We start from the raw sequence: 11,767 nt of genomic DNA, 5'->3' as shown, positions 1-11,767 counted from the left end.
AGATAGCACTCTAGGAGTGTTTAAGAGTCTCACGCTCTACCGATTGAGCTAGCCGGGCGGCGGTGGTGAAGAACTCGGATGAGTTCCTACCGATTGTTGATGGAAGAGCCACTGCTACTGTGCTTTATACATAGCATGATGCAGAGAGTAGCATGGCTTTTACTAAAATGCCTTGGGAATACATCCAGGAGACCAGGGGCCGGCGTGGACGAGGTGTCGAGAAATTTTTTCCATCGATTACCGGATCGGGATTAGCTCGGATATAGTCGGAAATATACGGACGGTCGTGCACTGAGCGACGCAGAAGGCTGCAGAAGAAGTTGGCCTCCGGTGGTCCTTTCTGGCAGTTGAATAAGATATTCGGACGTAGATGCTCGTGTCAAGGCTGTACCGAACTACCCACGTGGGATAGATGTAGGTCGTTCAATTTTATTTGCAACCTACCGCGGCAACGTGCTCCTGTACCCAAGATATCAGTAACGGCAATACAACCGGAACTCCGCAAAATTCACCAAATGGTTCGGTCTAGTACGTGGGAGTTCAAGACAGTCCCTCCGCAACCCGCTGTGCCACAAAGAGCGGAAAGCAAGTCAGGACTGAGTGCACATAAATCTATCCGTACCGACTGTCTCGCGTTTCGTTCCGTATTGGGCAACGCTGCTGTGGAGATAAATACTTGTCACCATCCAGTGAGGGCTTGACCACCTACTCTGTAACAGAATCTCAGCAAACATACTGTGTTCTTCGAGCCCGGGAGCTTTCTATTCGATGAGGTGGAATCAGCCACACTTCGTTGAGTACCTGTGCACTGACCTCTTTGCTTCCGAGAGCCAATGTCTATGTTAAGGGGGTATCGTAATAATAAAACGACGCCAGTCTATATCATGCCTTCGCTTTCCTCTCGCGCACCTCACTCCACTTCCTGTCTATGACCTGGAATATGGCAGTAACGGCTTTCATCGTAGCTTCGTCGATGCCGCGCTCTCCAAATCTGTGCTGGATCTTGTCAGGATGCCAGCGCACACGCTCTGTCTTGAGTTGTGTGGCAACCTCATCCCCTTCAAGCGGTACGCTGCGGAGGAAACGTTCCACTTCTTCCTTGGAGACGTGTTTGACTTTGCCAGTTTCGACAGGCCACGGCAACAGGTCTTCTACGGCGACGTCTCTGTCCACAGCACCAGCTGCGATGTCTTCCCATCGCTTAGTGTATCTTGCCCAGACCTCCTTCCACTTCTTTTTCGCTTTCCGTTCCTCGCCTCGCTTCAGGCTTGCCTCCACGCTTCGTTGGAAGCTGTCATGGTCCTCATGCATTCGGCTGGTGCGTTCGCGCTGTGCATTTTCTTCCGCCTTCCTTCTCTGGCGTTCCTTGTCCTGTCTCTCGCGCTCTTCGAGTATGTGCTGGTGCGATTTCTCCCACATCTTGCGTCGGACATGCTCGGCGTATTCCTCATCCGTCATGCGCTCCAGCTCTCCTGTTGGCGTTTGTTGTTCCATGGGGTATGTGTGGATGGGCTGGCCGTAAACCCCTTCCCAATATGCGGCACCCTCGTCATCGGCAAGAGCATCGAAAAGAGACTCGCGGAAGGCGGCATCGGGATCCATGTATTGATCAGACCGCGTGGTGGCAGTGTAGGCGTCATCATAGGCGCTCGGGTCGTCATTCACGGTATGCCTCCGACTATGGTGGCGGTGACGGCGCCCATGCCGTTGATCATCGTTTTCGCTTTTCCTCCGCTTGTGTCTGTGGTGGGAGTCGTAGTCGTCGTAATCTCGGGAACGCTTCGATTTGAACTTGAACTTGGTAGGGCGCGCAGCGCGGTATTCGTCGCCTTTCGGGACGTCGGCGGGCTCTGAGACGTCTGGTGAGGCCATGGTGTAGGTGACGACCGCGGGGGAGGGTTGCGGCGGAAAATTAAACCGCGACGAACAAAAGTGGCGGCTGAAGGTGTTGAGTGACTGGCCTGTACCGCAATAAGGGTGGTGGATCAGCTATCGCGGCAACCTATGGCTGGGGCAATGACATACCTAGGGCATGTGCGTCCGCCGCACTTTAGCCGCATTACGTAATCTCCAGCGGCTTCCCATCACCCCAACGACCCTCCACCCTGACAACTTTCCTCGCCTTCAGACCGCTCACATGGCGAGCCTTAAGTACGGCCTCAACATTAAAAAGCCTTCGCAGGCGCCTGCGAGAGGCAAGCCAAAGAAGCCGCTTTTTGGCGACGACGAATCCGATGACGAAGACGCGAAGCCCACTGACAATGTCGAAGAGATTGGCGTGTTTGACCTCGACGACCCAACCCCATCTTCCAGTGCACGCAAGCCATCCAAGAAAGACTCCGGTCCCTCGAAACCCCCGAAGAAGCCCCAAATCACGCCATATGGCGACCTCTCCGCGCTAAAAGAGTCGCGAAAGAAGGCGGAGGAAGCGGAGACTCTGGATTCCAGCATATACGACTACGATGCCGCCTTCGACGCGCTCCACGCCAAGGATGCCGAGCGCAAGAAGAAGGACCGTGAAGAGGCCGCTTTGAGAAAGCCCAAGTACATGGAAGGCCTGCTCGCTTCTGCCGAGCTTCGCAAGCGCGACCAGCTTCGTGCCAAGGAGAAGCTGGTGCAGCGAGAGCGCGAGGCCGAGGGCGATGCTTTTGATGATAAGGAGAAATTCGTCACGGATGCATACAAGAAGCAGCAGGAGGAGATGTTGCGCTTAGAGGAAGAAGAGAAGAAGAGAGAAGAGGAAGAGCGCAAGAAGCGCGGCCCTGGCATGTCTGGCTTCTACCGCAGCATGATGAACGACGAGGAAAAAAGACATCAGGAAGCCATGGCAGCAACCGAGAAAGCTCAATCTGGCCAAGTCGAGGCCCCGGCTCAAGAGGAGGACGAAGAGAAGAAGCGAAAGACCGACATCCAACTTGCCAAGGAGATGCAGGAGAAGGGAGTCGATGTCATCATCAACGATGAGGGTGAAGTTGCGGACAGGCGACAGCTACTCACCGCCGGCCTGAATGTTGCGCCGAAGCCCAAACAGCCGGTCGCAGCACCTGCCTCTGCCTCTCGCCCGGCTCAGTCACAACAACAAGCTTACCAAGGCCGTGGCTCGAGCAAACAAGCCATGAGAGAGCGTCAGACGCGGATGGTCGAAGCTCAACTCGAGCAGGCTGTGAAGCGTGCAGCCGACCAAGAGGCCGAGGAGAAAGCGAAGTTGGAGCACGCAGCTAAGAGTCGAAAGACTACAGGCGACATCAGCAGCGCGAAAGAAAGATACCTCCAGCGTAAGAGAGAGGCTGCGGCTGCGGCTGCGGCTGCGGCTGGCAAAAGGGACTGAATCGACCGAGCTTCGACGAGGCTTTGCAATTATTTCTCTCAAGCATCACAGTCGACTCCGAACGGCTTTGGTAAATTTAGCCAAAGGGTGCATAAGACCTGCATACAGTAAGTCGGACTTTTTGTGAAGCATTTTTGCATTTTCATTGCCGTGTTCGCTTCGAGCAACATACATTGGGCTGCGATCAGGGATGGCGCTGCGTCTTGATTTCCATCTCGCAACCGTATCAAATCGAGCCCGAAAACAAAGAGGCTGCCACAGCGCGCCTCGTAGCACAGTTCGCTCATTACTCGTAGACGAGCTGTTTAGCGTCTTCGAGTATAAGTGTGTGCTTACATGTCCTGTTCTTCTACCTGCATGGCGTTATGCGTAGTTCCTGAGGGCTACCACGTCACATGGATGTCTTAGACGCGCGACAGAAGAACATCAGGCTGACCTGTACTTTATTAGGCTCATATGCGTAGCGCGAGGCTGACTTTTTGGTGGAGCAACCAAGGTACCTGGACTCAGCCTTGGCTTCTGTGCCTGCGGCAGGCTTCGACGGCCAGCCTCGATGCAGCATTCACGCAGCGTAAGCCGGATCCAGGCCGCACAGTTGGCAGAAGTGCGGCAACACATTCTCAGGTCGAGCTGCATCACATGGCACCAACGGTGGAGCGCGTGCCCCTATTGTGGCGTGGAGGAGGAAGGGGCGGGCAAAGGCAAAGTCGATAAAAGCGCATACTCGAGCTGTACAGCGTAAGCAAGCGGCACCTGCAAATAGCAACTTGCAGCACCCACGCCCGAAGCGGGGTAACGACCGGATGGCGTAGTCAGGCGCCCCAGGCACCCCGACCTACAGTGGACTCAGAACAATAGATGGATACCGCTACTTGGCCGTTGCAAGCCGCCGGAAACGCGCGTGATGTCGTTAATGCGCGGACGGTGGACTGGGAGCTTGCCAAGAAGCCCCCGTCCCGGCCCTGGTCGATCGAGCGCTTGGCGGCTGGGGTTGCGTATGTACGCTGCGATGCCTGGCAGCCTGGCAGCATAGGTAGGTAGGTGCGGGGAAAGTATACTGTGCACGGAGAGCGGGCACTGTCAGCGGCGCCGTGGCGGCGTCCACGTCTGCAGCCCGCCGCCGCCATGGCCGGGAATGGCTGAGGCGCTGCATCGGCCTGCCTGGCACGGCGCCACTCACAGCACGGCGCGGCTTGTTTCGACTGCACCTAACTCGGCCGGCCCACTGATTCGAATGCCAATTGCCGAGCGCTGCGGGGGCGGCAGCGACGGTTCCATCACGGTTCCATCACGGACGCGAATCCAGGCAGCACCAGCAGCACCACCACACACGCTCGCCCGTCCCTGCCCGGGCTCTGCTCATTAAAGGCTAACTGCTAAGGTTCACGACGGGCGACAGGCAGCGACGCGTCTGGCCCGGCAGGTCCGTGGCCGTGGCACACGGGGCGGGTGCTGCGCCGAGACTCGACGGCAGAGCGCGAGCCCGCAGAGCGCAAGCCCGCAGCCCGCAGAGCCCGCAGAGCCCGCAGAACGCGCGGTCGGCAGCCGGCTGTGGCGCCGCGGGCGAGCGCGAGCAGTAATGTATTCGGGCCATCCCAAGCACGCAAGCCGGCCATGACGTGGCCGCGAGGCGACTGCACTGATCGCTGGTGATCCACGCCGCGACTGACGACGCTGCGAACAATCGGCTGTAGGCCCGATATTAAGTTCCGCCCCCCCGGCTTTGCAAGAGCATGGGGTAGCGCAGCGACCGGGGTGCAAAAAGTCACACAAGACCGACGCCAGAGCACGTCGTCCGCTCTAACCTTCTTCAACCGCTGCAGTCGATTACACACGGCGCCCATTAGCCCCCCAGGGCCCAACAGAACAGCTCGCCCGGCCCGCATGACCTTGTCCGCCCCGAGCGCGCCGCCGCTGCCCCAGTTGACGCCATTGACCGCATCTCTTGCGAATTGGGATACAAGATCTGGCTAGGAAGGATCCTCCGCCCTCGAGCGCCTCCTTGGTAGGGTCCCCCATCGTGCAAATGAGCTCTTCCCGCAATCGCCTAGCCCTCCCGTTCCGTCCCAAGCCAAGCTTGCAGCCATACCATCAGCCCGCATCTTACCCTGTTTGTTCTCGGAGAAGGAGCCCAGCTAACTGGCTGCCACGCGCATAAGCTCGTTATCGCCCACTGCTATGGCGGTATTCGGAAAGGGCTCCACATGGCATGAGGATGGAGGCAATGTCTCATTTGCTCCCGAACGGGAGCCCCTCCTCAAGCCGCCAAGGGCTCGAGCCAGAGCCAGAGCGCAAAGGGGGACTAAATATGTCGTGCTCCTGCTGTTTTGTGGCGGTAGCCTTCTCGTCACTGCCTGTTGCTTTCTCCCCGGCTTTGCTGCATTCCTGACCGCTCGATACGAGAAGATGCTCTTCTTCGCGCAGCAGCTGCGGCTGCTCATAGCCTCCTTTTTTGTGATTGGCAGCTCTGCTCAAACTTTCAGCCCCATCACCCCGCCGTCGTATCCGTTGGCTGTCAAGAACCCGTACCTGTCAGGTGAGTACGCAATCCCGGAGCATGTGGAGGCGCTGGCTGGGGGCATGGTGGGGAGTGTTGCACCCCGTCTGAGCCGTTGGCTGTTGCAGGACGTCGCGATTAGCAGCCGTTCGTAGATGCATCTCGGGAAGCTCGTCACTCATTGGACCGCTCCCCACCCTGCCCTCTTGGCCTCGTGCTTCAGAGCCGCACCTTCGTCCTGCATCATCAGCTAAGACAAACCCAGCATGGCTCCCGGGAGACCAGGCATCAGATCTGCCATCGGCGCAGCCAGAGTTCTGGTACGCCAACAAGCTGACATGGGCCGTCATCGCCCGCGTCGATGGCACCGCCTACAACCTGTTCGGCGTGCCTGAGCCCGAGTCGGACTCGCAGTCTGCCACTGTCGTTGGTGGCAACTTCACTTCCACCCACACCTACTTCACCCTCACGGCCGGCGATGCAACCATCACCCTGGACTTCTTCTCCCCCGTGTCGCCCACCAACTACCGCCGTCAATCCATGCCGTTTTCGTACCTGACGGTCACGGCGAGCGGCAACGATGGCGCCACACCGTCCGTCCAGATCTACTCCGACATCGACGACACGTGGACTGGCCAATCGGATTCCACCACCTTTACTCAGCAAACATCTGGTGACACCACCGTATACCAGATCAGGAATGACAACCAGGTTCCCTATGGCGAGCTGAACGAGATGGCCCGGTGGGGCTACTCGGTCTGGGGCGCCAGGGCCGACTCGCATCAGACCGGCTCTCCCTCCACAGTCCGCGGCCAGTTCATCAGCAACGGCACGCTGACTAACTCGACCGAGGCCTGGTCGGCTGGCGCTGTGGCCGGCCTCGCTTTTGACCTTGGCACCGTCAGCTCCGCCACGAGCGCCGTGTATGCCATCGGCTACATCCGCGAGCTTGCCATCAACTACAGAGGCGACCCTTGGACCCCCTACTACCGAGCCTACAACCCCAACTGGGCTGGTGCCATCAACCACTTCCTCGATGTCCACGACGACAGCGTCACCGAATCCGAATCCATCGATGCGCAGGTCCAGAGTGTTGGCGAGTCATCTGGCGGGTCGAACTACACGGCGATTCTGGAGCTCTCGGTACGACAGATCTACGGCGGCATCGACATCGTCATCGACAACTCGACTCTCGACACCAGTAAGCCATGGGCTTTCATAAAGGAGATCAGCAGCAACGGAAACATCCAGACCGTGGACATTATTTTCCCTACCTTCCCCTTCTTCTACATGTTCAACCCGGCATTCCTCAAACTCCTCCTCGACCCCATCCTGACCTACATTGATACCGGTGAGCATCCCCACAGCCTTATTTTGGCTGGCACGTCCCCATTTTGGCAAGCATGTCACTAACTCGAGGCAGGCGCCTACCCTCAACCATACCTCATCCATGATTTGGGCACCCATTACCCGAATGCCACCGGGCATGACGACGGTCTGGACGAGGCCATGCCTGTCGAAGAATGCGGGAATCTCCAGGTCCTTGCTCTTGCATACCAGAAGGGTACCGGCGACACCTCTTTCACGTCACAATACGCGGATCTCTTCAAGAAGTATGCCGACTACCTCGCCGACAACGGTCTTTATCCCGACAATCAGCTCAGCACCAACGACGGCATTGGTGCCTTCACCAACATGACCAACCTCGGCGTCAAGGCAGCTGTCGGTCTGGCCGCCTACGGTGAGCTCACATCGCAATCCAACTACACGGACCTGGGCCGCTCCTTCGCCGACCAGATCTACGGCACCAACTCGAGCGGCGATGGGCTGGGCACTGAGATCTCGGACTCGACCAACGCCCCGTTCTTCACCCTCACCTACCAGGATCCGACGTACTTCATGGTCTTCAACACTTACCCGGACAAGCTCTTCAACCTCTCCGTCTTCTCCGACGAGTCGTACACGGCACTGTCGGACTTCTACCCGACAGTGCGGCAGCCGGCGGGCATTGCGCTCGAGGGCGCGATCCAGTGGGCCAAGACGGACTGGCAGATGTGGGTTGCGGCCATCACCGAGGCGGACACGCAGACGGTGTTCGTCGACGATCTGTACACATACATTTCGAACGGGAAGAACACGGCGCCGTTCGCGGATCGCTACTACAGCGACGGCGACGACATCGGTCTGGCCGGCGCGAACTTCCGGGCCAGGCCGACGCTCGGTGGGCACTTCGCCATCGCTGCGCTCAAGCAGGGTGTGTTGGCGTCGTCATAGTGAGGGGTTCGCTATCTCCTATCTAATGCCACTTCGGATACCAATTCGGCTATTCCGATGACGGGTGTTTCCATTGCCTGGGAGGCGTGGACATCGGCACTTTCTTCTTCGAAGCACATAGACCGTTCTTATGGGAGCAGCACAGTGTGGATTAATTGACCGTCCGAGGGAATCATGGTTCCCGGACACGTTGGTCATGGAAGCATTTGGAGGCTGACATGATTCTTTTTACGATGATTCTATTCTGTACGATCTTTTGGGTGCGTGCGACGCGCACAATGGGAATTTGAAAAAAGAAAAAAAAAACAAAGCTGACTTGGTTGTCGGCGATGACTTGGGGGCTTGAAAGAGACGGAAGGCAAGGTTTAGCCGTAATGAGACTCGGCACTTTCGGTCTGCGAGTAGGGCTAGTGCAACGAACGTTCAACAAAATAACATGAATCTTTTCCAGCTTCCTTGCTTTCCCCGCGTAGTTCTGTGATCCGACCATGTATAGTCCAAGGCATGCTGAAAAGATACTGGACGAAGCGGTTGCACGCTGTTGCGCCCGCGCAGGTGGCATTGGAGCCGCTGAGAACGAAGGCTTCACGTTTGGCCAATCGCTTGCAGCACGATTGGGTAGCATTCGTATGGGCAAAGCCCAATCTACAGGGGCCCCCGCTTGGAAGCCAGTCAAAATCAAGCCCGGGTCGGGAACGTGTGTGCTAGCGCTTTCCCCATCTCCTCAACATCGCAGATCCGACAGCTCCGCCCAAATCGATCGGAAACCACATCGAGCATGTCGGTGTATCAATCAAGTTCGAGCGCATCCCCCGTCGACGGGCCACGGCGACACAGCTGCTGATGGATGAGGCAGGAGTCGGCGGCGCGAGCACGAAGCGCGGGCTGCAGGGCGGCGCAGAGCGTTCGCTGGCCGAGGGCGATGTGCGGGAGATTCCCATGGGGACGGCGTGCAAGGCGGCGCTGCGGCTGGGCGTGCATGGCTTGGGCTGGGTCCTGCATCGACGCACCAATGCCAACGCCAACGAAGCCCACACACCCCCAGCAGCCAGCAGCCAGCGCCCACACCACGCCCGGGGCGCGCACGGAGGCGGCGCGGCGCGGGCCGAGCAGTGCGGCGGCGCACACACACACACGCACAGCCTGTGGCAGCGCCTCTCCACGCCGTGGCCGAGGGCTCGAGCAGCAGCGGCGGCGGCAAGGCGGCGGCGGCGGCGGCGGAGCTCGAGGGCGTCGCTGCCCGGCTCTGGAGCGCCGCAGCGGCACGGCGAGCGCGCCAGATCGCCAGGCTGCGTTGCACTTGTGCTGCTGCTGACCAGGTCTAGACCGCTTGCGCCGCCCCCTTCAATTCGGTGTGCAGAGGCCTTTCAACACGCCGCTCTGCCTCAGCCCACCATCCCCAGTTGCCTCCGCGCACAGCGCCCGCCGACCCACCACCTCTTCCCCCGGCCGCGCCATGACCAGAGCCGTGAAGCCGCGGTGCCGCCAGTCGCACAGCTCGGCTCCAGTTCTCGCCCGCCGCCTCCCGCTCCGCCTCCAAACCCCCGCCGCCACCTGAGAGCCGTTCCAGACCCTGCGACTGACGATAGTCCCCCTCACCATGGGCGACTCTGCCCAGCCCAGCCATGACCATGTGCGCCCGCCCAAGCGCCAGAAGTCCATGACCGTCATCGCCTGCAATTCCTGTAAGCGCCGCAAGTCCAAGGTGAGTCCCGCCGCCGGCCCGCCCTCTTGCGCGACGCTGAACACCAGCGCCCGCCCAGTGCAACGGCGCCCGGCCCGCCTGCGATCGATGCTTGCGCTTGAACGAGGAGTGCCACTACGAGCTCGACAGCACCATCAGCCGCCAGGATGGCCTCAAGCGCCGCCTGCGCGAGGTCACCGCCAAGTCGGATACTCTCGACGCCCTGGTCAGCCAGCTGCGCTCTGCCTCCGACGCCGAGGCCGCCGACCTCATTCGCCAGCTGCGCCACGGCGCCGACGCCCACGAGCTCGTCGACCGCTCCGCCGCGCCCTCCGGCAGCAGGCTGAGCAGCAGGCTGAGCAGCGTGGCCGAGGAGGACAATCACCAGTCGTACCCCTCGCCACCCACCGAAGACTCGGCCTCCAAGCTACCATTGGCGTCGGTGACGGGTGCCGACTGGAAGCACGCCGCCTTGTCTCGCACCAGCGACAGCCAGGACGACGACAAGGAACAGAGCATCGGCTCTACGCGCTCCTCGACGCCCTGGGGAGATTCTGCTTCTCCGCTGCCAAGTGGTGTGCAGCAGACTAGCGCTCTGAACGAGTCAGACTTGCCACCGCTTATCCCCCGCCACAAACGCCGAAGACTCGGCCCGCTGACCGTTTCTCGCGGCTATGTCGAGGCCTTCGGCAATATGTCGACGTCCAGCTCAATCATGGCCGGCCATTACCCTGCCGAGATCCAGAAACACCAAGTGTCCAACTTCCAGATTCCCGTCTATTTCCTCCAGCCGTGCTGGGAGCTCGACGATGCTCCTTTCTCACGTGTTGTCCAGGACTATAGGAACCTCGCTCGCATGCACTACGCCAGCAAGCCCATGCCCGAGCTTTCTCGTATTGACGTCACGTACTTCTTTGTGGACAGGGCCTTTTCCCCGGGAAGTGTCCCGTCCATTTCGACGTGGGCCTCGGAGATGAACAAAAGCTTCGAGGATGTCGACGTTTTTGTGCGCTTGGCATGTTTATATTTCCAAACCCAACTTATGATGGTACTCCAATCTGCATTTGTGCTTGCTACTGTTCATGCTGCTGACGCTCCGGCAGTGGATGATCAATCCAACCGCTGAGACGTACGCGAAGATGCCGGACTTGATCAAGCCGACCCCGATGCAGATGATGGTCCCACATATCTCCCCACTAGACACGGTGCCATTGTACGTCTGCAAGTACTCTGATGCACTCAAGAGCTGATTGTAGTATTGGAACAGACCAGCACTTCGTGAAGCATTGGTCGATGATCTCCGAGATTGGGTCACCGCGTGCGCAGGCTCGCTCTCCGTCAACTGGCCCCACGGAATGGATCAGGCCGTGGAACACGATCCTACCGACGACCACTTTTACTTGACCCAGAAATTCCTCGATCATGCTTCCACCCCCAGCAACTGGTCTGTTGGCCGCGATTTCATAGACCAATTTCCGGAGCTCATGGGCCGAGTGATGACCTCGGAGAATCCAAGATCGCCGGAGAAGTACATCAGTCCATTTGGGGAAGATTTGTCCAAAAAGCCAGCATCACCTGGATCGCTCAGAGCCTCTGTCCCGTTGTCTCTGCGCAATGCAGGTAAGCACAAGCTCAAATAAAACCGGTTCACACTTGACCGTTTTCTTTGTATTTCCTCTACAGCCCCCGAGACAGCTTCTAGCTCAATGACTACTTCCGAAAAACCTGCCGTGGCGGTTCCAGGATCAAGACGCGACCGTAAGGCAATGGTTGTTTCCACGTCTAAAAGGGGGTCGTCGAGAAAGTCTCTTTCGGGGCAAACAGCATATGGGGGCAGCATCCCTCTACATCTCAAGACGGCGGCTTCACTTGTCTGAGACCATGGCCCAGTCGCAGGAAGACTGTTATGGCCCGAAATGCTTCGCTAGCGAGGGAGAAGGAAGCCCGCCAGAAAGTACAGTGGTGGAGGCGAAATGACTACAGA

General features: G+C 58.8%; 4 protein-coding genes across 4 annotated transcripts; 3 read left to right on the top strand and 1 right to left on the bottom strand.

Moving 5' to 3' along the window:
* Positions 1-882: 882 nt before the first annotated feature.
* Positions 883-1,872, bottom strand: BKCO1_23000144 (uncharacterized protein; the record flags this gene model as incomplete). The annotated part of the gene is made up of 1 exon (XM_020272953.1): positions 883-1,872. One exon carries the CDS (start codon positions 1,870-1,872, stop codon positions 883-885), a length of 990 nt encoding a protein of 329 aa, XP_020130678.1.
* Positions 1,873-2,137: 265 nt separating this feature from the next.
* On the top strand, positions 2,138-3,328 carry BKCO1_23000143 (coiled-coil domain-containing protein 55; the record flags this gene model as incomplete). The annotated part of the gene is made up of 1 exon (XM_020272952.1): positions 2,138-3,328. One exon carries the CDS (start codon positions 2,138-2,140, stop codon positions 3,326-3,328), a length of 1,191 nt encoding a protein of 396 aa, XP_020130677.1.
* Positions 3,329-5,734: 2,406 nt separating this feature from the next.
* BKCO1_23000142 (glutaminase) lies at positions 5,735-8,099 on the top strand (the record flags this gene model as incomplete). The annotated part of the gene is made up of 3 exons (XM_020272951.1): positions 5,735-5,972; positions 6,091-7,176; positions 7,249-8,099. 3 exons carry the CDS (start codon positions 5,735-5,737, stop codon positions 8,097-8,099), a joined length of 2,175 nt encoding a protein of 724 aa, XP_020130676.1.
* A 1,600-nt stretch (positions 8,100-9,699) lies between these two features.
* Positions 9,700-11,423, top strand: BKCO1_23000141 (bzip transcription factor; the record flags this gene model as incomplete). Its single annotated transcript, XM_020272950.1, has 4 exons — positions 9,700-9,804; positions 9,863-10,789; positions 10,887-10,996; positions 11,051-11,423. 4 exons carry the CDS (start codon positions 9,700-9,702, stop codon positions 11,421-11,423), a joined length of 1,515 nt encoding a protein of 504 aa, XP_020130675.1.
* Between the last annotated feature and the right edge of the window lie 344 nt (positions 11,424-11,767).

This window comes from Diplodia corticola, assembly GCF_001883845.1.
Source record: "Diplodia corticola strain CBS 112549 chromosome Unknown scaffold23, whole genome shotgun sequence".
NCBI lineage: Eukaryota > Fungi > Ascomycota > Dothideomycetes > Botryosphaeriales > Botryosphaeriaceae > Diplodia > Diplodia corticola.
This window is presented reverse-complemented; position numbering and strand designations above follow the sequence as displayed.